General features: G+C 32.2%; 1 protein-coding gene across 1 annotated transcript; it reads right to left on the bottom strand.

Moving 5' to 3' along the window:
- Window positions 1-4112: 4112 nt before the first annotated feature.
- Window positions 4113-10337, bottom strand: LOC111051298. The gene is made up of 4 exons (XM_022337778.2): window positions 10243-10337; window positions 7107-7338; window positions 5908-6004; window positions 4113-4419 (listed from the first exon to the last, which is right to left on the bottom strand). The coding sequence occupies exons 2-4, from the start codon at window positions 7291-7293 to the stop codon at window positions 4137-4139; spliced, it is 567 nt and encodes a 188-aa protein (XP_022193470.2). The 5' UTR covers window positions 7294-7338; window positions 10243-10337; the 3' UTR covers window positions 4113-4136.
- Window positions 10338-10899: the final 562 nt, after the last annotated feature.

Below are 10899 nucleotides of genomic sequence, written 5' to 3'. Positions count from 1 at the left end.
CCCTCTAATGACTAAATTTCTTCATAGAGAATTTCTCTTGAGATATTTATAAAATAAACTTTTCTGAACCAAGAAATTTCTATCTTCAAATATTCTAATGTAGTAGAAAATTGAAGAATCAGAATCACGTGATAAGACAATCATTCTAAAAAAAACCGGAACAATTTCATACTTTCTTCTACATAACATTTTTGTTTATTCAACATATTTTTTTCGTTTATTGTTAAAAAAAAAATAGCACCTAAACCTGAACTAGTTTTGTCTTCAATTCACCAGCGCACCAGTAATGACTCAATAGTGTTATTATTATTATTATCAATCATCTATTGACCACCTTTAAAAGGGGTATGTTCGTATGTAGATTCGTCAATCAGCAGTCTAAACGCTTGTCTAGATTTGTCAGTTGCTCGAAATGAGCCGTAAATTCCGCAGTTGAATATGCGGACACATTCAATAACTCATTTTTTATTTTTGTTTTAATATCCTTACCGTTCATTCCCTTGAGATGCGTAGGTAGAGAACTGAACAATCTTATACCAGCACTTTTCACACCCTGCTGACCAAGAGTTGTGTGATGGATCTCGTCTCTCAAGTTTTGCCTGTATCGAGTTTCGTGATTGTGAAATACCTCTCCTGTATTGAACTCATGTTGGTGTTTGTTTATAAAACAAGAGTCTCGAAAATGTAAAGACTAGGCAACGGAAGGATTTTTAGTTTTTAAAGAATCGGCCGACAACTGGTTCTTCTTGTTTCTCCTGTCATTACTCTCAATGCCCATTTCTAGACCATTAGTAAAATAAGTGACTTTGGGATGCTTGATTGACGTTTATAAAGTTAACGGACACTGTCAAGTGCTCCTTATTCAGGTGCTCAAATATGCATTATTATTTATATTCAGGAGGGTCCAATCTCAATTATCTTGAAAATCACAATCTTCATTGAAAACTTGTATTATGCTTTCAAATTTGTCTGCATATACGGTATTCATTTATTTATACATTGATAGATACAATATCATTCTCAATTCATGAATGATTGGAAAAGGAACAACAGACTTAAAGCCCAAAACTGTTCCTTTCCCAAATTCAGATAGAAATTGTACAAAAATAGGTTACCGTATGTTTACGCTTCATGATTTTTGTCCAATGTTGAGTCCAAAACATAATTACATAAATTAAGAATTTAGAAAAGTTGAAAACCAAATTAAATAAGAATACCTCACTAAATCATCACTAATTATTGAAAAATACTGTATTAATAATTGAAAATTTTAAAACGTGAAAAGAAACTTGATCTTACTCCTAAAACAACAGCTAAATTCCAACAAGGATATTTCAAGAATGAGGAAGGTTCCACACAACGGTAACTCCACAGGCCTACCTCAAGGAATACTTAAATCCCGGCAGATTACTCCATACATATTACATTTTCCTTAAGGGGATCAAAGGATTTAGTGTCGCGTTTCAAAGGAAAAGACTACACTTGAAATTCCACTTTTATTTAAATAAAGTTTATGGTACAAGAGAATATTTATCCATAACAAAAGCTACAATCAGTAATATCCATCACAGAAGCCTACTCTTATTTATAATAATAACTTGAGGTACTTAATAGGAACACGTTTGTGCTCAGAACTCTTAATTCAAAATATCTTTTATATAATATATTATTACAGTATTGAGGAATCAGCAAGTATCAATATCATATTATATTGCTCACAATATCGAATCTCAATATCAATAAATATCACACGCAATAAAATATTGAAACATGCTATACAGTATTTAGTCTAAATGGTAAATGCGATACCCGTATTCACCATGGTAAAACTTAATTTCTCATGCATTGTTAGTGTAAAGTTGATTGGTATTGAACATTAAAAAAAGCAAACTTAAAAACTAACAACATATATATATATATAATAATGCACCATAAAATCGAATCAATAATATAATAATCGTCAGCAGGTGGATAATAATAATAATAATAATTGCAGGCTCAACTCTACTGAATGAAAGATCTAATAAAAATGCACGTGCTTAAATTTTATTTCAACCTATTCCCTTTGTTTAAGTTGAATAATCTTAATTTCGCCAGCTGTTCACAGCATCTACAATGAACGTTTTAGTTTCATATTCCTTCTAATATCTTACTCTCGTATGTCATTATTCCTTCAAAATGTGATTTAGAAAATGTCTCGTTGCAAAAATATTTATAATTCTACAGTTAATAATATTTATTTCAATTCTACCGATTTCTATTCAAAAAGAATATTTGTACCTCATGACAAAATTCTCAAAATTCAGTTTTGAGTTGTGTTGAATCTAACAAACATTTGTCTATTACACGGAATTTGCAAAAACTCAAAAGCTTTCCAAAGTTCCATAACTAAACTTTACAAAATCGGGTAACCCTCAAATTAAACTTTATGAACTTCACACACTTTACTTACACTATCTACTGTAGTCAAATATTTAATACAAGAATAATATTACTGTGTATAAAATTTCCTTAGTCTTTTCATTCATAGCACAATAGCAATAGTATTTGAATATCTGCGTTCCATATTGAATATTCATGGTAGGTATGATTTATACTATGGTATACTTCACAAAAATGATTTATTCTTTATAAATAGTTGAATGATAGACAATAAAATAATTCATTTTATGAACTTTCTTTGTAGCAATGAAAGTGATCTGATATAGGTATTATGGTAGGCTAGATATAAGTATTGTGAGAAAGGACATGATATTGTCAGAAACACTCATTTATCAAAAAACAAGAAACAAGGTTAAGTTGCTACGCCATCACCAATCTCTACTTAACTTTTTATAGTTTTTATTCAATAAATGTGTTTGTGTCCGTCTCAAGTTTAATTTATGAAAGTAATTTGCTAACTAATAGGAAACTTGCAAATACTCATACTTGTATTATGGCAAATGCCGTGTAACTTATTATTAATTATTCACTAGAAATATAATTAATATTTCCTCCCTGTTGGTAAGGTGGCGCAACTTATTGAGTATCATTGAAAATTCATTGTATGAATTCTCAGGAGAAGAGAAATCATAAGTCTAATTTATTAATTATAGTAGGTAACGTACTGTTTATTGCACTATAATTATTCATATTGCTCCTGTTTGCTAGTTTATTTTGCAAGCAAACTAAAAAAATCACAAAACTTTAACCACTTTGAATAGGGTCTCCTTGTTGGTTTAGTATTACTGGATAATACTGAATTAATCATACCGGTAATCCATGTTTACTGGTGGTGAATAACCATATTTAATTCAATTTATAATTATAGTAGGTAATATATACTGTAAATAATGCAATAGTATTGTATCATACTTAGTGCCGGTTGCACAAAAGCCGGTCAAATTTTAACCATGATTAATTTACGAGAACCAAATCAGAGAAGGCCTTTTTGATACGACGGCTTTTGTGATTGGTTCTCGTGGAATTAATCCAGATTAAAATTTAACCGGCTTTTGTGCAACCGGCACTTAATTTTCCTCCCATTTGGTAGTTTATTCATTGAACTAACTAAAATTTACCAACTATGAACCACATCTATTCTATGTTGCTTTAGCTATTGAATTTCATATTCTATAGACAAAAATACATTGTATCAATGCTATCTGTTTACTGTAGGAAATTGTCCACTCATTTATTAATAGTAGGTACCGTATTGTATATTAATGCTCTAGTTTTTCAATAACGTATTTCATTAGGGCTACTTGATTTGTTAGTTTAGAAATAATCCCAAAGTACCCTTTAAAAAAAACTTTGTTATATACAAAAACAACTAGTTTCAGATGTTCAATTCATTATCTAGTTTTCTTGAAATAAGATTTTCATTTTAAATAAAAACTCTACTTCAAATAGAATAAAACAAGTTGTTTAAAAGAAAACTTGAAAATGGATTGAACCTCCGAAACTAGTGGTTTTTGTATTCTTTTAAAAAGTTCTGTAAAAGGGTATTATGGGATTATTCTTTAACTAATACACTAGTACCGTATTTATCATGTTTCGTTCATTTCGTAGTTTATTTGGTTAACTATCATATAAAAAGTCTTACCAAATTATTTGAACCGCTTGATTTCTTGAAAAACAAATGTTATTTTTGTAATTTATACAAGAGGTGCGGTGTCTTTATTGCTGCGCAGTGTTCTGTGCAGATTGAGTGGCGGCAAATTAGGATTGTCGATTCGAGTGGGACACGAGACTCGTGACTTGGTGACAGGAGCGGTGTCGAAGTGCACCGACTTGACGGGGGCCACGAATGTGGTGGGGCCCTTCGGTGTGAGGGTGGCCCATATGGCTCTGGTGTCGGCAGCCACTGGGTACAGCACTGCCTCGCAACTCCTGCCGCCCTCTGAGGCCGTCACTTTCACTTTGCTCGACGTGAAGTCTCTGCAAAAAGTGACATTTGGCATACAACACAGTTATACAGTAAACACTTTGAATGTCCTATTAGAAGACAATCTGAAATAATTTTAATTTGCTTTTTGCCGGCCAGGTTAGCCGAGACGACTAAGGTGTTGTGCATGCACCCTTCAGTCTGCTAGCGCTACTTGGTCGTGGGTTCGAATCCAACCGGTAGACAAGGACGTTTGATCATTTCATCAAATCACACAGACACTAAAAAACCTAATATGGGCATCATCCGCAATGAAAAATGAAATTAAAATATTTTCAATGATATTGACACACGCCAGCATACGTTATAAAGTCATTGGAATCTTTGCTGTCAATTTTGCTTTTTCACCTCCTTCTACTAAGATAGCTGTGATTCAAGTTATCCTGGTGAATTTGATCTCATATTAATTCAAATCGAATAAAAATGTAATGTTCCAATTCCACTCAACATACAGCATTATAGTATGAATAATGAAATACGGTACCGTGATATATTGTTGATTGTTGTTAATAATAATAAATTCTGTGGAGAGGAAAATAATCAGGAGAATAATTGGCCCAAGGAAAACGGAAGAAGGCTATAAGGCTGCAAAAGAACTGCGTTGTTGAAAAATACTCGAAAGTATCTGCCGATATCAAAAGGAGGAGATTAAAATTCTTTGGACATTTGATGAGACTGCCGGGGGATCGAATGACGAAGAGAATCCTACTTTTTGTGAAGAGCAAAAAGACGGGGGGAAATTGGATTTAAAATTTATAGAAGGACTTATTTGATGCAGGAATTGATGATGACATAATATTTGACAGAAACCAATTCAGAAGGAATGTTGCAAAGTGGGAAATAAGAGGAGAAATGTAGTCCTTTCCCAAGAAAGAAGAGAGGCTATATCGGCTAGAATGAGAAAATTTTGGGAGAATCGAAGAAATAATGATCTAGTACGGCAACGTAAATCCAAAGTAAATACTTAGCGATTTCCATACAAGGGAATTTGATGCATAATAATAATAAATTCTATATTCCATCAATAAATATTTTTTCATAATCTGATAATGAATTTTTATAATTTGATAATAAATTTCCATAATTGAGACGAATTATTTTGGTAACTCATCGTATTTCTATATAGTGTCATCCCTAATGACGGTCGCCAATTGTTATTTGACCGAATTTGTCATGGGCCCGTTTGGTTGACTGAAGGCACTTTTGCAAAACACTCATTTCATACACTGTTGAGACTGCTACAGGTGTGTTCGTATAATAATTAATTATGTAACAGAATGAAAAAATAATTAGGCTATTAATAATAAAGATTATTAATATTAATTATTTTCAAATTATTATTAAAAATAATTTATTATTATACGCTAATCCTTATACAGTATAGCTATCATCTGCTATCATCTAATGGCTTATGAATGAAAAATAAGATTATATTTCTTTGTTTGACATATTTTTTATCAATAGTCTATTAGGCTACTCACTTTTTGAACTTCAACATGATTATAGCTAGGAGAGTTCCCAGGCTAAGAATTCCAATGCAAAATGACGCGATCAGCATCAACCATGTGCTGTCAAATCCTGCAAAATAAATGAAGATATTATATTATAATTTTCAACATTTTTTGCAGATATAGAAATTTCAAACGAGAAATAACACTTCTTAATGTACAATTAATAGTAGATTTCGCCTGAAGCTTGTTACAAATTTGGAGCATTGCGAACAATATTGAAATTATAGAGTCTAAGATACGATAGTATTTTCAATACAGATATTTTAATTGTGGACCTTTTCATCACACAAATAAATTATTTTAATGAGAAGTAGAAATTGAATCCAATATACACTCTCTTAATATAGGTATAACTGGCATTCTATAACTTATAATTTATCAATTTACAGTATTGGCATTGTTATAATTATTTCTTCTTCTTCTTCTGCATATCTTCATAATTATCTGCCACATTACTATAATGAATATTTAAGTTTTATATTTTTATACTGTGAAAATCTTCTAGTTATATTTGATCTAAGAATCTTCCATATTTGCTGATAATTTATTAAAAAAATCAACACTATCGGCTCTGTGCTCAGTTTTTTTTAACCTTGCAGGGACCCTCTTCTTAATTACTTATTATACTACCTAATGTATATTATGTTATGTATTTTATACTTCAAGTTTCAAACTTTGTAACTATCATTGAGGATAAATAAATTTGAATTTGTTTTTACTGTATAATGTATTTCATCGCCACTTACAAAAACTACATGAAAATCATAAATAAATATTATTTCTATTGGATATTTCAACTAATTTGTTCTACAAAACGCCGAAAGCCAAAATTGTTATTTCATTGTATTTTCAAGCATAAAGATAACATTGAATCTGTTTGGATTAATGATGTTCATAAATTTATCTTTCAAGCAACTTCTGACATTGGTCGTGCTGTAGATGAAAAATGATCTATATGATTCTCCACTGTGTGATAAAATTCCTACTGAATTGATGTAGGCTACTCCATTCTATATTCTAAAATCTAGAGGAATCAAAGTAATATCTTGTGATATCACGGGAATAAAATCATGCGTGTAATAGGATTCATTAATTAATTCAACTAGGCTGCTTTAAACATATTTAAACTTTCCAAAAATTAAAAGCTTCAATGAAACTTAGCAACTTACTTGAGTGCATACTCAGATCGATGAATTCAACCTTGGAAGGCCCTGTGCCTGAGTCGCACAGGAAGGAACAAGGAATCGCTGTGAGGTTGTTGGAGATGTCCAAAGCCATGGGTATTGGCGGAGGGGGGATCTCCATGATGGAATCTGGTGGAGGTCCGAGCTCCCTCCACTCTGTGCAACCATCCATCGCGCTTCAATCCGAAATTGTCCAATCGATTCAAAAAATTTGTTCCTAGAAAACGAATAGTTACACATTAAGGGTGTATAAGTCCTGCTAGGATTCGATTTAGAATTTTTGATAGTTTATTGGAAACAACAAACATAGTAAGAGAGTCTCCACTCTAGAATACAAACTGTAGATGCGACTCTATAATGCCGTATAAGTTGTAATACAAAGAACATAAGCATAACAAAATATAATATATAAGTAATGAATAATGACCGTTTAATATATGAAAATGAATACAAACAAAAATGTAAGGAAGATGAATAGACAAAATAAACTGTTCCATGCAAAGAGGACGTAAAACTCAATTTTTGGATAAATATTGTAGTAATATAGTGAATAGTGAGGACTGGTTAATGATATTACTGTCGAATCTGAGAGAGGAGAAAATGAACAGAGTATACATTTATGTGTTGAAAGCAGCAGAAATAAGACAAATGATATGTGATCTTGGTTGAGGGTGATGTATAGAGTGTATTTTCTACTATGTTTGTAGGCTCAATTCCATTTGTATGATTACTTTGATTAGATAAATTTATTATTATTATTAAACAGACTAATATGTACCACGCACACGTATTATGGATATCTCATCAATGAGAAATTTTTTACCATAAAACTGAATTGTAATACTTGAGTATCATAGGAGCTATCAATGGGTATTGATAGAAGGTCAGGTCTGCTGTCAGGTATTAGGTATGATTTGATAATCTGGAAGCAAGTTCTGTATCACCTATAATATTTTGCAATTATCCTCAATCGGATGTGTATGATTGGGGACTCGAATTTCAATTTTTATGATCAGTTCCAAATTTAGTGTTGAGAGTAATTGTCTTGTACATCTCTGAGAAACAAATTGTTAGTTACTATTTTTGTGACTTGTGAATATCTTGTCCTTGTAAGGTCAAATGGTGAGTTGAAATTTATCAAGTCTGGAAATGCTTTCAAGTGACTGCACTGACGTTATCGAGTGTATCAATTATTCAAACTTTTTTCCAATCAATAGGTCAAGTACTCGTTATATTTTATCAAGTGATACCAATGACAGACTTCCCACGCTTTCCATCGCTTTGTTGTAGATTTTCCTTGCTGATATTTCTATATATTCTCCAAATAAAATAAAGAAAATACAAATAATAAAAAATAGACTGAATTTCAAAACGGTTTGAATGATTGCGTTTTTATTGGAGTTATTATTGGTATGTCAATAAAAAGAAATCATTGCAGCTTATCCTTTGTAGCTAAGCCTACTTAGATCTTATCATCCAATTCATTTGCCATCAACACCTCAATAGCATTTCAAGGGCTTCTCTTTCACGGCTTCTGTTTAGAACATGTTTTTTCACACCTCTTCTTACAGCTCAAGTTTCGACTGCTTCCATTGTTGCCCACATCCCTCGCAAATGAATAGTTCCCCTTTATCTACCCCTGGAACCTTTGAATAAAGACCAATACTTCCCTCTCATCTCTAAATCTCTTTCATGATTAATTCTTAGTAAAATTAGCTGAATTTGAAAAAGTTGATTTTGTCTTCCCAATCTTGATTATTGATGTCGTCGGAATGATGAATTCACGTTATATCACTTGTGATAGGATAGGGCTATCATCATAGCCCAGTCTACCTTCAATGTATGAGGAATTTAATAGTTACTGTTGACAAATATTCACTTTTCTTAATGTAGCCTAATGTATTTGAATAACCAATGTTTAACATAGGGCCTAACATTGGCCTACTCCATTTTATATAACATTTTAAATATAATTATATAACACTTTTTGACATGTCACATACTACTGAGCAATGCTCCATAATGTAGTGTTTATTGTGATTCAATAAATTCTGATTCTAATTCTAATTTAATTGAAATAAGCCAAAATAGAAAACGAGAATAAAAGATTCTCAGAAGCGCTTCCTATTGTTCCATATTATAGTTTCCTAGCTGTGAATGTCTTACTATATGTAGAGCTCCCCTACATAGCAATCAGCACGAGTTCAATAAGATCAATCGATCAATGTCTAAAAGTATTTAATTGTAGATAATTTTATAATCGTAGTTGACAACGATCAAAGTATTTCTGAGTATCTTAACGAAAACTACCATCGAAATTTAAACTTCAAGATACCTAATTTAATACAAGATACCTATAACAACAAATAGTAGGTATTGGTTCAAATAATTCACCATAAATATTGTAAAAACTCAATAATCGAGGTTAATGTAGATTTAGTTTTGGTTAACCAATGTTAACCAAGGTTAATGTATAAACATACTACACAGTTCAAATTTAATTTAGATACATTAACCTTGGTTAACATTGGTTAACCAAAACTAAATCTCCAAAAATCGTCAAATTTTAGTCTAAAGGTTCCATCCCTTACACAGATCTGTTTATCAACAAAGTAGGAGGGGACTCCAATTCACATTTCGTACGATTTTGCACAATTCATAATACTTGAGAATGAGAATAATTATTGTCAAAAGTCAATGTTCACTGTGAGTCAGAAAAAGTTAAAATAAAAACTGAGAACTACAAATCTACAGAAAATCCACTTTTCTGCTATGGGATATATTCATACTTCATCAACAAAGGAATTATCATGTGTTCCAAAAAGCTTGAGTTCAATAACCTACTACTAGACTCTACATGACGACTATCAGAATTTAGAAACCAGAAACAAACATTGAGTTGAGTTTCCAGTGAAACCCTCTCGATCCCAAAATCACAACAAAGAGCAGGTGGGAATTCTAATGAGCTATCCACTACTACTACTATCAGTACACGTGAGAAACTACTCAAGCTTCACAAATGTTGGGGTGATGCATTTAAGATTTATGTGGATAAATCTAAAAAAAATGAGTGAATAGGATAGAAAGTTGATAGAATAAGTAGCATTATTGACTGACTCACCTTGTTCAGCTAGTTACTGTTTCTGTATTACAACGTACGACTGGTTCGAGCTAAGCGCGTGGAAATTCCCTCTCAATTGGTCAGGCGCCAGTTTATTGATTACTCCCGCGCCGCTTTTCCCCGTTTTGCCAAAACAATTTTCCCTTTTCCCTCTGTCACTGTCAATGTAAACAGATATACGCTCTCTGTTGTGAGTACAGATACTCGTTCTCTTATATACATGTAGATTCTGTGTTGTAGTATACATGTAGACAGGGTGTAGCGTATAATCGCGGGTCTTTCCTCATAATAATACCCCATTACTGGCACTCCGCTGAGCGCTCTTCTCTCATCATCTATTTAGTAGGTCTCTCTATGATTTGCTTCTAATTTGTCTCCACTGTAATACAGCACTGAGCTTCCTTCCAGTTGTTTGCGGCCTTTCTCTTTTTACGTTTCCTTCTTCGCATTTCCTCTCCATTATTCATTTAACTTTTCACTTTTCTCCCTGCCACTTATCCTTTCTCCTATAGCTGTTTTATTCAACCCTTTCGCTCACTTGTTGTTCTTCTCTAAACTTTTCTTTTTATGAGTCACCCTGAATGTCAGTTCTCATTTCTGTACTTCCCCTTCCCAATCAATGTTGTTTATAAATATTTAATTCAATTTTCTTATCAA

This window comes from Nilaparvata lugens, chromosome 7, assembly GCF_014356525.2.
Source record: "Nilaparvata lugens isolate BPH chromosome 7, ASM1435652v1, whole genome shotgun sequence".
Lineage (NCBI taxonomy): Eukaryota > Metazoa > Arthropoda > Insecta > Hemiptera > Delphacidae > Nilaparvata > Nilaparvata lugens.
The sequence above is the reverse complement of the archived record's forward strand: the minus strand, read 5'-3'. Positions and strand labels throughout refer to the sequence as shown.

Excerpts from the sequence above, each read along its gene's own strand:
- LOC111051298 (XM_022337778.2), bottom strand. The coding sequence starts at position 7,293 with ATGGATGGTTGCACAGAGTGGAGGGAGCTCGGACCTCCACCAGATTCC. Across the intron at positions 6,005-7,106 it reads CGATCTGAGTATGCACTCAA|GATTTGACAGCACATGGTTG; the intron begins GTAAGTTGCTAA and ends TTTATTTTGCAG. Across the intron at positions 4,420-5,907 it reads ATCATGTTGAAGTTCAAAAA|AGACTTCACGTCGAGCAAAG; the intron begins GTGAGTAGCCTA and ends CACTTTTTGCAG.